The sequence below is a fragment of the Sinocyclocheilus rhinocerous genome, unplaced genomic scaffold (genome assembly GCF_001515625.1).
Source record: "Sinocyclocheilus rhinocerous isolate Xijiao unplaced genomic scaffold, SAMN03320098_v1.1 scaffold3032, whole genome shotgun sequence".
NCBI lineage: Eukaryota > Metazoa > Chordata > Actinopteri > Cypriniformes > Cyprinidae > Sinocyclocheilus > Sinocyclocheilus rhinocerous.
In genome coordinates, this window is record NW_015643562.1 from 14,583 (window position 1) to 34,581 (window position 19,999).

Consider the following 19,999-nt stretch of genomic DNA (forward strand, 5'->3'; position numbering starts at 1 on the left):
CACACAGACACACACACACACACACACACACACACAGTGTCACACACACACACTCACACACTCACTCACACAGACACACACACACACACACACACACACACACACACACACAGTGTCACACACACACACACACAAACAAGCGCTTGACAAAACCATAGCCATGAAAGAATAGTTCATTCAATTCCTAAAACTATTCAGTATTTCTAAAAATCAGTGAATGGCCAAGTGTGTAACCTACTGAAATACATAGTGTGTTTAATTATTAAATGCACATTTCAAACAATTGTATTAGTGACCAATATTAAATAATGTGGTCACGATACTGATATAAAGCATACTAATCGATATATTACCATACTAACCAAGACTAACACATGCAGAGTGATCCACCTTTATCATATTTATTTTATGGCAAGGTTAATGTAACATAGGTTTCAGTGATATAAATAACAATGCACAAGTGAACTTTTTAAAGTAAAATTTTTTAAAGTTAAAAGTTTGCTGAGATGCACGAGAGAAGGGTGCGTGGACCGTTCATGAAGACATTACCTGGAATGGACTCTGATTATTGCAGTTCTTCAGCTCCTTGTCGGCTCCTCTGACCAGCAGCACGTGAGCGCACTTCTCCTGCAGGAGTCACAAACACACCGTCAATCTCTGAAGCATTTCTTTATATGAAACATATATTTTAATCATTCAGCTGGGAACCGACTGTATTATTCCTAATAAAGCTGTGTTTAATAAAGCGCAGGAGTATTTGCGTCACCTATGATCCGAGGATAGCTGCTCGCATCTCAGCTTGTCTAACAGACATTTCTTGCTGGATGACGGACCATTACTTGCACTCCATTCATTTACTAACTGCTTGTTTTCTCAAAAAAAAAAAAACTAACACAATTGCTTCTCTAATCTTTTGTATTCTATCTATTTGTTTTCTTTTTATTATTATACAATTAACAAAAGCAAAACAGGCCTCTAACATTAGCTTGCTCTATTCTTTTTCTATTCTATCCGTTTTCTTTTTATTTATTATATGATAAAAAAAGAGTACTGCGTTAAGCTAACTGAGACTTGTTATAGCACTTGCGTATCATTGCTCTTTTGTTGATTTTGATTGCTTCCATTGTCCTCAATTGTAAGTCGCTTTGGATAAAAGTGTCTGCTAAATGTCTAAATGTAATGTAAATGTAATGTACATTTTTGAGAAGAATTTAAAGAGTAGTATTTGTATTATTAGATTCAAAATATATAAAAAATACAAATAACGATTAAACCTTTTGCATGTATGGAATAAAATGTCCAGAGGGAATGTGCCAAAAATCAAATGTGGTGATCAGTTTTGGCGTTTAAAGGCAGATGACGAGGCTCTACGGACTTCAAGTGCATCTAGAGGCATTTGTTCCATCACAATTCCACAAAAAACAATTCAATTTTTTTTAAATAAAATTGCATAAACTAGATCAAAAATGACAGAAAAGTCATTGTACATGGTCATTTTCACAGCTTTCACTCTCTGTAATTTAGAAATAAACAAGGTCATAAATTGAGCATCTGTGCTTGTGCATCATTCTTCCTGACTTACAGTCACACAACAAAAGCCCCACTGAAACAAATTCAGTAGTTAACCATATACTGTATAAACACCGACGCTGTCTGTAACTGTAAGACTGATGATCACACACCTGGTTGTAGAGAGCACAGATGTGCAGCGCTGTGTTTCCCGAGGCGTTCTGAGCGCTCATATCTGCTCCGAAAAACAACAAGTGCTCCAGGTGCTGGACGTGACCGTGTCGACAAGCCTGTGAGAAACACACAGACACACACACACACACACACACACACACACGCGGGCACACGCACACACACGCACACACACACACACACGGGCACACACGTACACAAAAATTTGCCCCCAAAGTTAAAAAGTAACCCACATACATTATTCACAAGACACAGAACATGCAGAACGAGAGAAAGACTTTCTATAAACAAAAACATCAAAGTTGATTTTGCATCAGAAAAATTATATCACAGTTTTTTCAAATCGCTTAGACACTAAAAGTGGTACTGGAGGCGCACTTGAAACCATTCCCTCATGTACCTAATCTTTAGACCAAGTCTGCAAAACTACAAGCACATGACATGCTTTAAACTCTGTCTGATATTGTAAAACAAACTTTTTACAAAACTCTAAAGTTCTCTACATTACACGCATCATTCCAAACTAACAGCTCTTTTGTTTAATTTGGGAAACACTGCTATTTTAATGCCACACTCATTTACTGATGACCTACACACAGTGATCATGTGTGAAAACACTTAGACACCATCTGTTCACTTAGAACACTCAGAACAGAAGTTTTGAGAAAGAAATTATTTTTACCCCCATGCATTTCTGTTTCCAGTATATATGTATATACATACATATATATATATATATACACACTGTATGTACTATGTGTGTGTATATGTGTGTGTGTGTGTGTATATTTACAGTGCATACATATATACACACACACACAAACACATGTATGTGTCACATAATAAATATGTGTGTGTGTGTATATATATATATACAGTATACTGAATATGCATATAAGCAAAGTCAGAAAGTCAACTTTATTTCTAAAGCACTTTATACAATAGTATCAAATTCACATTCTGCTGTAAAGCAGCTCTAATAAGTCAGTAGTTTCAGTCAGTTCAAGATTGATTCAAGTTCAGTTGCATAACTGTGTCAAATTCATCAGCTGTACATGGTATATATTCAGTGTATATGTGCATATGCATGTACAGTGTGTGCGAGTGCACTCTGAACAAGCAAAAGACTCACGAGAGCAGTGTTTTACATATTTCACATCTGTGTGTAGTTTGACGTGTATGTGGCTAATTATTTTATTATGCTAAATAAATAACTATTATTTATATATAGTTACTATGCAGAAATACCATTTTTAGAAGAGTTAAAATAGTTTTGAAAGAAGTGTTTGCTTGTTTTGTATGTTGTGTGTGTGTTTTGTGGTTTTGTGTGTATAGTTTTGAGAAATGGAGCCATAGTTTCAAAAACTGTGTGTAAGCATTTTGAAAAAAAACTATAACATTGTGTTACATTTTTATTGAACACGCACACAGTTCTGCTCAGCAGAGCAGTTCTTCTGTGAGCTTTTCCATTTTATGCCCAGCTTATGTAAGCAGAACGTTTTGTCTAATACTTTTAGTAGGAGCTTTACTTTGCTTTTTCTGGTTTTAATGTTCTTTTTCTATTTTATTCAAGTGATGGGTTGGGGCTGAACTATTCATAAAGCATTGTAAACTTAAAAAAAAAACTTCCACAGTAATTAGACATTTAGAATCCTTCATCCTACAAAAATAGCACCATATAAAAAATCATAAACAATATACAATAAAACTTCACATTTCTGCTTGTAAATGCATTGTATGTTGTAGTGATCAATCACAGCACAGCGCACAGATGCCATCCGCAGAACTTCAGCTGTATTTAAACCAGAATATATCAATCTTGTTTTCGTGTTTACCGTGAATTTTTCACCATCTCTCTGCTAATTACTTTCAATCTTGTACAGAAATGTACTCAGGAGCTCATAAAAGAAGAGATTTAGGTTTTGAATAACTGTGTGAATATGATATATTCAGAAATATAATATTATGGCAAATGTGTTTGAGATGTGTTCGTAATATTTTGAACGCAGTGCTTCATTCTGCAAGAGATGTGATGCATTTTGCATTTTGTGTTTGCAGTTCTTGGATTTGTGTGTAAAAAAGAGGCAAAGTTTTGAAAATGTGTGTAAGCAGCTGAAACAAACTGTTTTAAGTACATTTTGAGTAGAGTAATGAGGTATGATTCCTCAAATACTTGATACTCCTGGGAGCCTTCTATCTTTAGTAAAGCGGCGTGTGAAGCTGACCTGGTGGATCTCGTGCCAGCCGTTCTCGTCCTGGCAGCAGACGGAGGCGTTCTGGTTCAGCAGCAGCTCGCAGCAGTCTGTGTCTCCACCAACCACAGCCGTGTGATACAGCGCCGTCAAACCACGACTGTCTTTATAGTTGGGCGAAGCCCCGAGCTCCAGCAGCGTCTGAAGAGCACGACCATTCACAAGAAACACCAACGCAACATGATGCTGAAGTGACACAACTAAGGCATCGCTATCATTCTTCTTTCCCATTCATTTGCCACTTTGCAATTCAGTAGAGTTAAAGTAACTGAATAGAGTTCCTTTTGGTGTCCCATTATCATCCCATTAGTGTCTCAGGATGGATAAGGCATGAAAAGAGTAAACTGATTAACTCTACTCATACAGGTGATAAGTATAACTTAAATAGTGTTGTACAGTTGTTGTAATGGTTGAACTGGTAAAGTCAGTGGTGCTTTATGTTCTGTTTATGCTGTAATTATAGCAGCCGCTGCACCATTGCCGTGTTATATCCCTGATTTTAATGTACTGAAACTCAGTTGAGTTGAGTACCTTGAGCGTGGCCTGGTTTTTAGAGCAAGCTGCTTTGTGGAGCGCAGTCATGCCATCTTTAGCCCTGAAGTCCAGATGAGCTCCTCCGTGTCTCAGCGCTTTAATAAACTCCACCGTATTCTCCAGCTGCGCCGCAATCGTGAGCGGCGTCTCTATAACACACACACACACACACACACACACAGACACACACATGATGAAATAAAGCGATTGAACATTCTGAAAAGCAGAAAAACAAATAAATAGGACCGTGGACAAAATAGGCACTGAAAACACATAAGAACACATACCTCCAGTGTCCATGTCATGGTAATTGGGGTCCAGGCCTCGGTCCAGCATTTTGGAGAGTTTCTCTAGCTGATGATGTTGGATGCAATCTATAAACCTCCTCAAGTTGGCCTGGAGAGAGAAAATATGAAGGAAAATAAAGAAAGATGCCAAAATCCTTCTGTCAGAAGCCGTTAGACTGAATTCTTAAAGCTATTAGATACACATCATCAGATACTAGCAGATACGGTCACACAGCAAAACACGTCTGTTTACAGTTTTTTACTGTTTACTTGAATAAGTGTTTTTGCTTATTTATGTAAATTGCATATCATTACTTCACTTTAATCAGACGATTGTGATCGAAATGAGCCCAAACGCAGGTGCACAGATGTCGACACGATCCTCACAGATGTGTAGCTTCGTAAGTTTCATGCAGATTTAAGAATCGATATCGTTCTGTAAAAATGCAAATCGATTAATATCGAGATATCGATATTTTTTACTCAGCCCTACTTTCCGAAGCCCTGTACCTCCAGAGACGGGATGCCCTCACAGGCCAGCTGTGGATATTCTGTGACGAGATGCTCTTCATCCAAGAATTGGCCGTTTCTGTCGTCGGTGGCCGGCTGGAAGAGGCCGTAGTTTAGCACATCCTTCAGATTTTGACTCAGAGTACACAGCAGACGCTGTCTGGCGGCCCACACCGAGGCACTGGGGTCAAACCTCACGACCTTCTGTGATAGAGACAACAGTACAGAGTCATGTGAGGCTTCGGTTCAGTACAACACTGCTTCACACATCAAGCATAAGCTATTGTATGTCAATCATAAACAATCACATTACATCTGATCATTTCTCAGCAGCTGCTTCCGTTTTTTTTCAACCGCTTACACACAAAATCTTTACTTGTCACACTGGGTTCACACAGCTTCAGTTGAAAACACTGACATGTCAAAATATTAATGGAAATTTGATTACTTATGGAATCTTTGATCAATCGAGCCTCACATGTGACTCGTTGAGTCTAAGAGGCTTCAGTCATGAATCAAGCACACAGTAAACACACACACACACACACACACACACACACACACACCTAATGACCAGCGAGTGGCTCTGGACGTCCGTCATGCAGCTGACAGTCTGTTCTGTCCTGATCGTCTCGTAGATGGCCTCCTCTTTAAAACTTTCCGAGCTGGATCCCTGAGAATGGTCCGAAACACTCTGGGCCATCTCATCCTCGCTGGACGCTGGGCTCCGCGGCATATTCAGCTTCACTTCAGCTGAAAACCAAAACATTTGTGATTGAGTGCTTCTTCTTGTTGCCAGTAAATTAAAAACAAATGTCATCTACAGAAGCCTTTTCCATCGATTAAAATGTTTTAGGAATATCTTCTTATTTCGGACCCTGGAGCACAAAACCAGTCATAAGGGTCAATTTTTTGAAATTTAGATTTATACATCATCTGAAAGTTAAACAAATAATCTCTCCATTGATGTATGGTTTGTTAGGATAGGACAATATTTGGCCGAGATACAACTATTTGATTGTAAACTGTAAATAGTTCATTTTCAAATAGTTCAAATATATAATCACCCCCACCGAAGATTCAGTTCACCAGCAGTCAATCTCAAGATCAGTTGATTTCATGTATGAAAACTGACTGCTTATGATTACTATACATTCACTGTTAATGCATTAGGTCTACACACACATATACAAAAATCGCTGTATATCAGTAATCATAAACGCAGTCTGTTTACAATATTTTAGTGATGGGAGTGATATGTTTTGTGTTTTGGTATCTGGGCTAGTTCTGATTGGCCAAAGGCCTGGTTTTGTTACGCAGATCTGGCAACCCGTGCAGCTTCTGCTAAAGGACGTGAAGAATATAGGACGTGACACAGTGGAGCGCTTCCAAATAAAGCGTTTCTAATTGGAGATCTGCTGCACTCTTTTCTCATGTAGCCCATTCATCTCTGCTGTCACTCCACACTCTTGTATTCTGGCAATACACGGCTGTTCAGGACTTTACCTGATTACAGAGTGATTGATATCGAGCTCCGATTCAGAACTACAGGATGATAAACAGTTTTTTACTAGTTTCTTAAAAAAATTAATCTGATTACGTAACTCACATTACTTGTAATGCGTCACCCCCAACACTGGTGATATGTATTGTCTGTATTAATATTATAATTGTTATTTTACCGATGTGCAATGTCATTCACTTTGCAAAAACTAAATAAAAATATGAATGCATTATAAAATGCCCCCAGCATTCAAGTTGTGGGGGAAATGTCCCGTATGGGTTTTGACTTATATTTATATTATATGGTATAACAATATCACACGAGAAAGAGTGCTGTATTTTTTCCCCTGAATATATGCACAATTGCAAATGTTCTGTTGATTTAGACACAATATTGTCTATTATGTCGCTTTTTGCTCTGTTTTAACCCATAGCAAAACTGTTGTGTCTTATTAAAGTCTCATTTCACAAAAAAATAAATAAATAAATTCATATGTCAACACTTGTTTTTTCAAACATTAATCTAGTGGGATTATTTATGCAATTGTAACTGCAGTGTAAATGCATTCATGCCACCTCTGAGCTGCATTACACAGTGTGTAAAAATACCTGAATCTCACGTCAGATGCAGCTTCTGCAGTGCAAAGATGTTATGTATTTGGATTTCATTTGATTGATAACATACCTATATTGCCATATTTTAAAAGTTACAATGTAGAAAAAAATTGCCATTAAAAGCATGGCTTAAAAACGAAAAAAAAAAATAAATAAATAAAAATCAGTCGGTTATATTAATATTGAAATATGACTTTGTAATTTTGCACTTGTAATACAAGTTGTTAAATGTTTAGGTTGATCTGCTTCGGCAGTCCTGCAGCTTGTCGGTGACTCAGACGCCAATCAAAACAAAGAAGGCGGGGCTTCACTGTTCACAGAAACTGACAGCAGTTCAGGTTATTATAGCTGTAAACATTCACTAACTGCTTTACTACAGAAACCTTAAATGATTGACAAGAATAATATCCAGTGACCTCTTAACTCAACTACTCGACGGATTTCACCATTATGAATTAAAAACGATTTACGCGATTCATGTCATTTGTAATTGAATGTGAGTAGCCTGAAATAATTGTAATTATTGCCATAATGATTATATAATGCAAATTCTGTGAAAGTGGTCATTTGCGTACATTTTTTCATCTTCATGTTCTGTATGTTTCATGACCCCACTGGTCTCATATAAACCACAAAACTTACATCACCAAACGTGCTTAGTCTTGATCATTTGTGCTCCTATTCTAAGCTGCACAAATGTGTTTGTTGTTATTGCATCTGTCTCCTCATGCATTGCTTTGCTTTGTGTCTTTTCCTTGTAAATCTTAAAAACATGACATACAATTGTATGCAGAGTGGAGGAAAACGCCCCCTTAAGGAGTGTGTATTATTATTTTATTTTTTTTCTGTGAAACAAAAGCTAAATGTGTTCGGAAAAGTGTTATCATAGTTTTAGTGACAATGACATAAATTATAAACCAAGTATGAAAAATGTCAAAAAATAAATTTGTATCAAGTTTTCCCCTTTTGTATCAAGAGAACCCCTTTAAACATAGGCTACTTTGCTGAAAATTTTGACGAGGCATTCAAAACATTAAATGCAACATTAAAAAAACATTTCAAACCTGAAAGTCGTCAATGCTTCTTTCTCTGTGTGTGATCTGAGCCACTGAAGAGGAGAAGATGCTCTTTATCAGCCGCAGGATCCCCACCGACGATCAGAGCGAATGCTAATAAATCCTTTATGTCACTCGAATCACTTCAACAGAGGATCTGACGAACGACAAGAAAATTATCCTTTGACAAAAAAAAAAAACATGCATAATGTTCAGCAGAAAAGGTCAGTGCAAGTGAATTTCTCTGAATGTGTGAGAAGCAGGTGAGATATTATGAAATGAAATCCAGAGTCGCTCTCATACAGATGATTCAGATCGGTCCCCTAGTGACTCTCTGAAGAGACTGCTACAAATAACTCCATGTGCTGGACATCCTAACAGCAGCCATAAGAGCCACAATTAAGACGTAAAAGGAAAGATCACTCAAAAAATGAAGCATCTGTCACCATTTGAGAGAACGACTTACTCAGGACATGCTGCAACTTTTAAATAAAGATGGTTTGATATATTCAACTGATATATTCCAATATATAAATTAGGTCCACTCCTTCACTGTGCACAGCTCAGCCTCTCAAACATCTGTGTCCTGAATGATGGGCATTGCTTTGCACTCCCACACCAGTTAAAAACTACAGCAAAAATAAGTGCGTTTAGTTAGTTTTAAAGCAAGTAAGCATTAGGTTATACTAACATTACAGTTTTAATTGTTGCATTTCTATCAGTTTTCTTCCGAGTAGAGCCAGCTTCAGTGGTTAATGCAATGCAAAAGTCTTCAAAGATGCAAGGAGATCCAGCATTAAACATACGGTTACAATGCAATATTAGAAAGCTCACACAGTTAACACAGGCTGGTGTTTTTAATAGGATGAAGACTCGTTTGTGTGTCACTGCCTCCTCGCCTGAGACAGAGCTCATTTTAAACTGGGACATTATTTAGGTCACTGCAAAGGCTTGAAACAGAAGAACAGAACAGGACCGTCACAGCTCCTGCAGAGACACGCTTAATAATCCAGGCACTGACCGATCAATCAGCCTGAAAAACAGCTCAATCCATCCAAATGACATTTTGATCTGAGGGTGAAAATCAAACCTTTTCTGAGCAAAACTCACTCGAACTGATTCTGACAGTGTTGCCAACTCATTTTCAGGGGAAGTTATTAAAGGAAGGTTGGTTTGTTGCTAAATGATAATCACGACGCAACATTGTGTCACTGCATCAAATCTCAGCAAAACAAAATACATTTTTTTACACGTTAATTTAGATTTGTTCATAAAATAATATAAATGCATAATATTATAAAATATAAATAACTATTTTTAAATACATGTACAAATGTACACATTTTTGAACGATTACAATTTCAGTTTTTATGTATTAGCTAGTGAACAAGTATTACACATTCTGAACAATTATACTTTTAAGCAGTGTAGTTAGTTAGTGTGCTACACTCTAAAAAAAGTCAATATGTAAAAATAGGGCACAATCTACTATGTTAATATGAAGGATTTTTCTGTATCGATTGCATAGATTTTTCCACTGTTTACATGCATTTTTAATTACGCATTGTATTTTGTGTTTTCAGTGTATCATAAATGAACAATTATTCAATTATTATTATTATTATTAAATAAACAGTTTCAAATAGCAGCTACATTAAGTTGCATGATGTGTATACTGCTAGGCATCTTTCTATTTTTGTGTAATTTAAATGGTAAATGTGTGCCTCTTTATTGTTTGAGTCACTTATCAGAAGTTGCTAAAAGTTGCCAAAAAAAAAAAAAAAAAAAAAATCTAAATGTGTTGTTAGGTGCATTTGGAAGAAAAGGTTGCTAGGGTAGTCTGAAAAGTTGCAAAATTTAGCTACAAAATTGCTAAATTGGCAACAATGGATTCTGAACACTGTGAATATTGCTTGCAATAGATCTAATGCACATGCAAACGAGTGTTTGAATGAGTTTGTGCTCTTGTGTTGTTGTTGTTGTACAAATGCTCTCATAACACGTCATTGAGCATCAGCAAACTTAGTCAAAAACCCCTGTTTATTTTCTTGTGTTCTGTTCCTCGTGCCATCATCTGCCCCGTCAGTGATTCTGCCAGTGAGTGTCACTGGAACATAACACGTGATGAATCTGTTTCTGCTGTCGCTCCACACAGAATACAGCTCGACTCTTTAGTGAGAGGTAAACAAACAAACAAAGAGACAGAGAACGAGTCTGAAAACCACTGCACTCATTTCATCAGTAGCTTAGATTATTAATGCATTAGTTAACATAAACTAACAATGGACAACAAATCTTTACAACATTAATTCATATTGATTTGTTCGTTATACATGCATGCACATAAGTGTGCAAGTTGTTCCAAACCTTTATGAGTTTCTTTCTTCTGCTGAGCATAAAATAAGATATTTTGAAGAATGTGGGTATTTAAAAAAAATGCAGTTATATTATATCTATAGACAAAAGGTTCATTCTGCATGTTAGGTTATGGAGTAATACTTTGGGTTACAGATTTATTTATTTTTTGCCCGTTTCCATTGACTCAAACACATGGAAAGAACATTAAACTTTGTCAATTCTAATATTTCTTCATTTGAACTTTATCTTCAAAGTTTTGATCATAAACGCTTGTCATCTGATCAATTAGCTCGAACTAAACAGAGGTAAAGCAGAAAATCAAAAGGATTTCTTACTTCCTTCGTCCTCTTGCATCACTCCAGCTAAAACAGCATCGGTGTGTCAGGCATGTTCACAGACTCTCCAAGATTAAACATAAACATATTCAGGGTGAAAGTTTGGGACCAAACACAAGAGGGCAGCAGAGCATACTTACTGCACTCATCACTGACAAACAACACTTGTAAAGCTCCACAACTCAATTTTGTTTGAAATGCATTTTTAAATAACTATAATAAATATATATAAATGTAATACTGCCAACCCTCGAACAATAAAAATAGATTGAACTCAACTCAAAAAAGTGGTTTGCTAATTGTGGATACCATTATGAATATGGTGGTTGCAAAAGAGCAATATAGTTGTTTTTTTATTAATTCTTATTCATTTTAATAATTCTGAACGGTTCAAAAGTTCTTGACATCTAAAAACTGAGCTGAAACAGCACATACCCTAATGTTTGAGAACAATAGTACAAACAGTATATAGTAACATTATAAAAATATATCATTTTGTCTTTGATGTCGTTTTCATCTATATGTCTAGTAGTTAGTGTGGAAGTGTTTCTAATCGTTAACTCTGACCTCAGTTCGTCCAAATATGAAACGATATAGAGCAGCTTTAATTACCTCTGCTCTTTCTAATTGGCATTAAATATTAAACTCCCCTTCTCTGTTGTAATCGTGCAAAAAAAAAAAAAAAAAAGTCTACATGAGTTTGTAATTGACATCAAGCCAGAGAGGTGAAAACACAAGCTTTGAAAGTCAGAAATATTGACAGGCAGGAGGTTTAATTATCCATACTAATTTAAAAAAATGAAGCTAAAGTAGTAAACAAGATGACCAATCTCTCTCTCTGGTATATTATTGCATACGACAGCACTGCTAAATAAATCCGACAAATACAGGAAAAGTCAAGTGAAGTATTTGAATTACATTTACATTATTCAGTTAGCAGACGCTTTTATCCAAAGAGGCTTACAAATGAGGAAAACAGCCAGCGATTCACCTTAAAGAGGCAATAACAAGAGAAGAGTTTCAAACACCATCCAGAATAACAAGCTAGAACAGGGGTGAAAGAACTAGCCAAAGAATCCAGCGGTGCATTCACATCCATTCATTTAGCAGACGCTTTTATCCAAAGAGGCTTAAAGGCCGACTTTGCTACAAAATAAAAATAAAATTAAAAAGACTACGTCAACTTATTCTACTAACCCTAACCCAACAATCAACTAATACTCTAATGACAGCTAGTTTGCATATAGTTGCAAAGTTGCTTATAGAGTCAAATGAATATGCAAAGGTAACAATCAAAATAAAGTGTATTTTGACTTTTATAGTTGTTTCATAAGACTAGGGTTGGGTATCGTTTTTTTTTTTTTCGATACCGGTGCCAAATCGATACTTTTAAAACGGTTCCGGTGCCTGAACCGATACTCATTAAAAAATAAATAAAAAAAAATTCCCCCAAAAAATTATGGATTGGCCATTAGCACTATAAACACATGATTGATGTTTCATTCATACTGCACGCCAGAGGGCGCCCTCGCACAGAAAATCCACATATCCAGTCACAGAAGCAGAGAACTCATGACCCTCCAGGAAATCCCTTACATGGACAAAGGCATGGCTATTATAGCTGTAACTGAGTAAACAGAACATATAAACGTTTAAAATGATAAAACAAAGACATTAAACACTCGACTGCAACAATATAGTTTATCTGTGTTATTCAAGTCATCTGGTATTTTCATAATAATTAAGTATATTTATAATCTGCGTTCTGATTCGGTTCTAGTACATACCGGTTACATGGGTACCGGTGCCATATTGGTACCGGGTTTCGGTACCCAACCGTAGATAAGACTGAACTTCACTGCACGGCCATTGCTTTCCTCTCATTCTGACTTAAATAGACAGTCCTCCTCCTCTTCCTTCCTTCATCCTATGCATTGGGTGTAAAAATAGCACACAGTACGCAGGCGTGTAAATAGCGTGTGGGCTGAAGGTGTTTGTAGTTTTTGGAGAGAGGGCACATATGCCTGCAGGACAGACAAACCCTGCACACACACTCTTCATCATCCTCATCCTCAGCTCCTCCGCTCTCCTCGGTCCTTCACATTCTGGCTCCAGCAGCACTTGTAGTTTTGTACATTAAAGACGATGCGATTGGCAGCAGCAGCATCCCGATGAGTCATTCAGAAGGGACTGACACTGCGTTTCTCCCGTTTATCGTGTTGAATTGAGCGTGGGCCGAGCGCCTGAGTAAGTGCATGCAAATAAGTCTGAGCATCAGCCGCTTCGACAGGCTTTTTGCTGTGAAACCCCATCAGGATTCAGAGGCTCATTTTGACTGATTCAGCGGGTAAAATAAGCATTGGACACGTCACCATTTTTCTCAGTAAATGTATTTCTAAAGGTGCTGTTGACTTGAAATGTTCACCAGATGTCGGTAACAACCCAAGTAATCCATATATACAAAGAAAACAAAACAAATAATTTCAGAAATTAAGTTCTGTGTAATAAAATGGGAAAAAGTATTGAACACATGAAGAAAGGGAGGTGCAAAAAGGCATGGAAAGCCAGTAATTAGATCAGTAATTAGAAAGCCAGTGGAAATTAATATTAGCTGCTTCAGTCCCAACACCTACAGTACCAGGATGAAGAAGATGAAACAAGGCTGGACAGTGATCCCAAACACAGCCAAGGAAACTCTCGATTGGTTTCAGAGAAAGAAAATAAAGCTGCTAGAGCGCTCAGCCAATCACCTGACTTGAATCCAATAGAAAATAAAGATCAGAGTTGATAGAAGAGGCCCACAGAAGCTTCAAGATTTGGACACTGTTTGTGTGGAAGAATGGGCCAAACTCACACCTGAGCAATGCATGCCACTAGTTTCTCCAGACAGCTGTCATTACATTTCAATAGTTCAATACTTTTTCCCTGTCATTCCATTTTATTACACATTGTTTTGTTTTCTCTATATGTAAGGATTATTTTGGTTGTTATCGACATCTGGTGAAAATCTCACGTCAACAGCACCTTACTGAGAAAAACGGTGACGTGTTCAATGCTTATTTTGGTAACACTTTATTTCGATAGTCCACTTTAGACATTCTATTAACAGTAAGTAACTTTGCAACTACATGTCAACTAGCAGTTAGTAGAGTATTAGTAGACTGTCTGCTTAATATCTTCTAACACTTTCTTTGTCAAATTCTTCTAACCCTAAACCTACCCTAACAGTCTACTCTGAGAGTTAGTAGACATGTAGTTGCAAATTAATGAGAATTAGTTGACATGTAGTTACAAAGTTACTTATAGTTAGTAGAATGTCTAAAGTGGACTATCGAAATAAAGTGTAACCCTTATTTTACCCGCTGTTATTATGCTTTGATGCCAACTAAAGAAATCTTTCCTGGAGTTCTTCCCTTTCTGGTTTCACCTGCATTTGCCTCCAGTCGGCAGTGAAATAACACTTTCTCTCGTCTCCCAAAAGCATCCGGAGCTCCGCGTTTACCTAAAAACATTTTTCCTGAAAGTTTGAGTTTGAATAGTTTGCATGAGTGTGATTATTAACACAAAGTGACAAAGTGAGTAGACGAGTTTATCTGTTCGGTGTGATTATGTTTAGTGTCCCAACAACCTCTGTAGTGCCATTTTAGACACTTGTTAGCAAATGCCGTGTAAAGTAACAAGTACATACAGTATATTCCCAGATATTAATGAAGTATTTAAAGTTGTAGAATAAAATGTGAAAATATCTTGAGCTTGTGTTCACCACAGACATTATTTTGAAGCATTTAACCAAAAATCCATTCAAAAACCCACTGACTTCAGGACGATGGAAGCGGAAAATGCAGAAATGCTACTCATTTCCAGGTTTTGGCTTATAAAAAATACATCATCCCATTCTCAAATTCATGCACAATGTTCACCAAGTAATGTGAACAGAATGTTCGTTCAAAGTTATCTGGTCTTTAATAACGTTCTCAAAACATTATTTATACATTATTCAAGGAACTTTTTTTTTTTTTGTAACATTTTAGTTGGACATCCGTCTGATGCATTTTAAATGTTACTACTTGTTTCAGAATGTTCACTTAACATTCACGTAACCAAGAAAAAACACATTTTTTCATTCAGAAATAACATTTTCAACTTAATTGGAATTTTAGCAAATGTACTTTAAGCATTTATTTTTTTGTTACGTGGGATATATACTGGATTTTATATATATATTTCTCCAGTATACCTTGTTGAAAAAAACAGCATATGCTGGTTAGATGTGTTTTGAAGCATGACAGCTGGTTTGAGCTGGTCCTTCGTTGGTCCTGAGCTGGCTATAAGCTGGTTATGAGCTGGTTTTAAAGCTGGTCATGTGCTGGTGCTAAGCTGGTCCTAAGCAACTAGCTCCTGCTTAGGACCAGCTCATAACCAGCTTATAACCAGCTCAGGACCAACGAAGGACCAGCTCAAACCAGCTGTCATGCTTCAAAACACATCTAACCAGCATATGCTGTTTTTTTCAACAGGGTATATATACTGTATATATACTGGAGCGTGTTCGTCCTGTTTGAGGACACGAGTCCCTTTATGTTTGCGTTCTGAGTGTGAGCAGAGGTCAGTGTTGTTTATAGAGTCTCATCTCTCCGGTCTGTGGTTGTTGGTCTGGTTTTTAAGGGCTCTCAGTGAAGCACTGTTTCTACATACTGCTGATGCAATCATGAGTTTGTACTCCACCGGCCTGTCATACCTTCACCTTCAGAGAGAGAGAGAGAGAGAGAGAAAGAGAGAGAGAGAGACAGAGAGAGAGAGAGAGAGAGAGAGAGAGAGAGAGAGAGAGAGAGCACAGATAGTTAAACACTGAAGGTTGGCAGCTTTTTAAAAGAGGATTGAAAAGAGGACAAAAAAATCTTTCCTCCCCTGCAGGGTCAGAGAAACGAGTCAGAGAATAAAGTACTATTGAAGGAGACAAAAATAGAGATCTTATAAAGTTCACAAAAAATCTGTGTCATTTTATTCATATTACTGCATCATAAATATTATTCATATTCATTTTTCATATTTTCAATCAAATATTAAAAGTAAAAAAATTTGTATTTGGTTATTTACATGCCATACATATATATTTGTTCATTTATATTTTTACATATTTTTTGGTTATTAAATGATCTATATATAAATTGGAGAGAGAGAGAGAGAGCACAGATAGTTAAACACTGAAGGTTGGCAGCTTTTTAAAAGAGGATTGAAAAGAGGACAAAAAAATCTTTCCTCCCCTGCAGGGTCAGAGAAACGAGTCAGAGAATAAAGTACTATTGAAGGAGACAAAAATAGAGATCTTATAAAGTTCACAAAAAATCTGTGTCATTTTATTCATATTACTGCATCATAAATATTATTCATATTCATTTTTCATATTTTCAATCAAATATTAAAAGTAAAAAAATTTGTATTTGGTTATTTACATGCCATACATATATATTTGTTCATTTATATTTTTACATATTTTTTGGTTATTAAATGATCTATATATAAATTGTATATATATATTTTTTGTGGTCTATACATTTTGATAAATATTCGTTGAAGGATGTTGTTGATGTTCAAGCCTGATACTGTTAAAAGAACAAGCTCTCATATCTTATGTTTTGTTCATGATTCTAAACCCTGTGGATCATCGCAGAAACGACTCCTCCGTATGGAAAATCAGAAAAAAGGAAATAGGATAATAAAGTTTGTCATCCTGTTTAAAGTATTGTTTCAGTTCAGTGCACCTCTGTTCTTCCCAATGCAGTCCATGAGAGGAAGTCAGAGCGGAGCTCCTGCTTAAACACTGGTATATTTGACACACTGGCAGTTTACATCACGTCTAATGAGGCAAATATCCCGGGACAGACACACATTAATAAGTATAATTGTAGCCGCTGCTCAGGTCTGCCTTGTTAACAGCAGGGTTTGCTAAACAGATGCCATTTCAGCAATTAGATGAATAATGCAAACACAGGTCCTCACACACTGACCCTGCTCTTCACTCATGTGTGTGTTTAAAACCAAGAACCTGAGGCGTACAGGCAACTTTTTTTTGTAATGTTTGTCTTATTATCATTATCAGGGACCAAGAACTGAAAAGGAATAGACACCTACTTTATTTGTAGTGTTTTCCCCATCATCATCATCATCTTCTTCTTCTTCTTCGTCATCATCATCATCATTCTTCGTCATCATCATCATCATCATCTTCTTCTTCTTCATCATCATCATCATCATTCTTCGTCATCATCATCATCATCATCTTCTTCTTCTTCTTCGTCATCATCATTCTTCGTCATCATCATCATCTTCTTCTTCTTCTTCGTCATCATCATCATCATCATCATCTTCTTCTTCTTCGTCATCATCATCATCTTCTTCGTCATCATCATCGTCTTCTTCTTCTGGCAGCTCCTAGGTCCGTATGGAGAAAAAATAAATGAATAAAAGTTGTTCCTGACAGTACCTGATCAGTTTAGGAACAGCGCCACCTAGGACTGGGCGGTATGACGATATAAATGATGTCGACGATATTACCAGAGCAATAAAGAAAGATCCATGAATGAGAAAATAAAGCGCAGGTACTTTATGTAATGAATTACTGAATTACGCACTAAAGCCACCTCTCAGACAGCATCTGATCCTGAACTCAGTTCTCTTTCGCGGCTTATTGCGCTTGAACGGACAAATACACACAGAATAACGTCAAAATGCCCGTCGTGTGAAGTATTAAACACAGTCAGTTATGTGTTAAATAAATGTAAACAACCGGATGTGTGTCAGGATGCGTGCATTCAGTCTTAAAGTGACAGCAGCCTAATAAACCTGCCAGTGTCTGCGTCATTCATGTTAATCAAACAACAAAAACCAAAGAGAAAATCACTCACTGATCTTGACTGAATAACATCCTTAGCTTTAGTAGGAATCTATGTATATTTAATTCATGCAGTGATGACTATATGTTTTGCAGTAAACTGTTTATGCACTAAACTATAAGTTTATCTTTTCATGTTGCATTTATCCTGTTGTTTGTTCCTTTGCATCCTTGTGTTTGCATATTTTTTAAAATCAAAGATAAAATAACAAAAACAACTATATTGTGATATAGACACTGCTATCTTGAAATAAAAAGTCTCATTGTCTAGTTAACTATTCCTGATATTATTATTATTTATCATCAGTCATTATATTGTGAAATATGTCTATATTTTTGAGACTATTGATGTAAAATTGTCTTTAAAATAGTCATGCTTCTGTAAGCACACATCGATACTAAATATTATTATATAGTTCATTAGTATCCCTAATTTTTATTTGTATTATTAGAGAGTGTTTTGTTTTAATGAGCATATCAATAACTAGGCCTCTATTAAAATGATGTGAGTCAAGGCTAGAGATAAGAGGAACAGGAGTGATTTTTCATTCCTCAGTAAATTCTGTCCTCCCCGGAGGTTCAGTGCTTTTATCCTGGTTTGACTCGCTCATCTCGAGCCCCCTCAGGGCCTGGAAATCTGTGTATTAACCCTCAGAGGATGCAGCCAAATAAAGACATTCATTAACAGCCAGCTTTGCTAATCTTATTCTATCTAATATGATGTATTATTCTAATTTCATTGCACCTCGCTGGGGAGTTGTTCTTGTGATTTCAAAGGGAAGGCTGTTCTGAAACACTGATTATTCTCCTTCTGCTAACTCAGGGACCGTCTGAACACTGTCGAAACATTGATGAGGGACAGAGTAATACAGAAGAGGAGTGTGTGTGTGTGTGTGTGTGTGTGGATGATGGGCTTTTACTGAAGCAGGGAAATGCAATTCTTCTGTCTTCATCATTAAAGCCAAGATCCAAAATCTCGACTTTTTTCACTTTTGGAATTTTTGCTTTTGCCTCTGCTGTTACTGTCTCTGTTTTCTTGAATTTAGAGCATGCCTAGATTTCAGAAGTAAATGACAGGTGAGGGCTTTCAGACATTATGAAACAGGCTGCAGACAGGTAATTCAGTAAGGACTGTTGTTAAGCTCTGTGTGCCGCGTCACATTGAGCAGATAATGTACAGTTTTCCAGCAGCTGAAGGAGAAAGTGCAGGGAAGAGCAGTCTGAAGGTCTTCGGTGAGGCAGAAATCCTCCTGACTGACTGTGATGCAGACAGAAGTGGGAGTTAAAACATATAACATGTACAGATCGAGCACAAGTCGAAGCTGCTGGAAAACGAGTCATTTGCATTTGTAAAAGAACAAGAACCAACATGCATATTCTCACAAACACAAACAGTCACATTCTTCTATGATCTGTTCATTAATGAAGTCAATGAGATATGACTTTTTAATGAAATGGAAATCAATGCTGTTTCCTTGCAGAGAAAACCAAATGAATCCCATCTTCCCATTAAAAACTCCAAGAGACAGTGGATTTAGTGCAAAAGCTGTTGAAGATGTTGATTTAAGCATCGTGTGCTTCACATCTAACTGTCTATACAAAGAGTCTATACAATTTTCAACAACACTCTGCTTCAAAATGATATTTCTTCTGAAAAGTGCTTTATAAATGTATAATTTCAGACATATATTAAAAATAGCATGAAATGTAAATTCACCATCTGTTTTCTAAATAAATGTTGTAGCATATCTTATACGATTAATCCATGTATGTTTCATTTAAAGGGGTCATATGATGCTTTTTTAAAGATCATTATTTTGTGTATTTGGTGTAACAGAATATGTTGACATGCTTTAATGTTCAAAAAAAAAATTATTTTTCAAATACTGTACATTATTGTAGGTCCTCTATGCCCCGCCTCTCTCAAACGCTTCGTTTTCTACAAAGCCCCCTCCTT

At 36.6% G+C, this 19,999-nt stretch overlaps 1 protein-coding gene across 1 annotated transcript in view; it reads right to left on the reverse strand.

The window, feature by feature from the left end:
* Nucleotides 1–4,641, reverse strand: part of LOC107757381 (SH3 and multiple ankyrin repeat domains protein 3-like) — a 13,715-nt gene extending 9,074 nt beyond the window's left edge. Inside the window, exons 1-4 of the mRNA XM_016574840.1 lie at nucleotides 4,485–4,641; nucleotides 3,927–4,094; nucleotides 1,683–1,799; nucleotides 550–627 (exon numbers count right to left, since the gene is read on the reverse strand). Coding sequence (XP_016430326.1) covers nucleotides 550–627; nucleotides 1,683–1,799; nucleotides 3,927–4,094; nucleotides 4,485–4,535 — 414 coding nt within the window. The 5' untranslated portion in view covers nucleotides 4,536–4,641. The remainder of the gene's footprint in view (nucleotides 1–549; nucleotides 628–1,682; nucleotides 1,800–3,926; nucleotides 4,095–4,484) is intronic.
* Nucleotides 4,642–19,999: the final 15,358 nt, after the last annotated feature.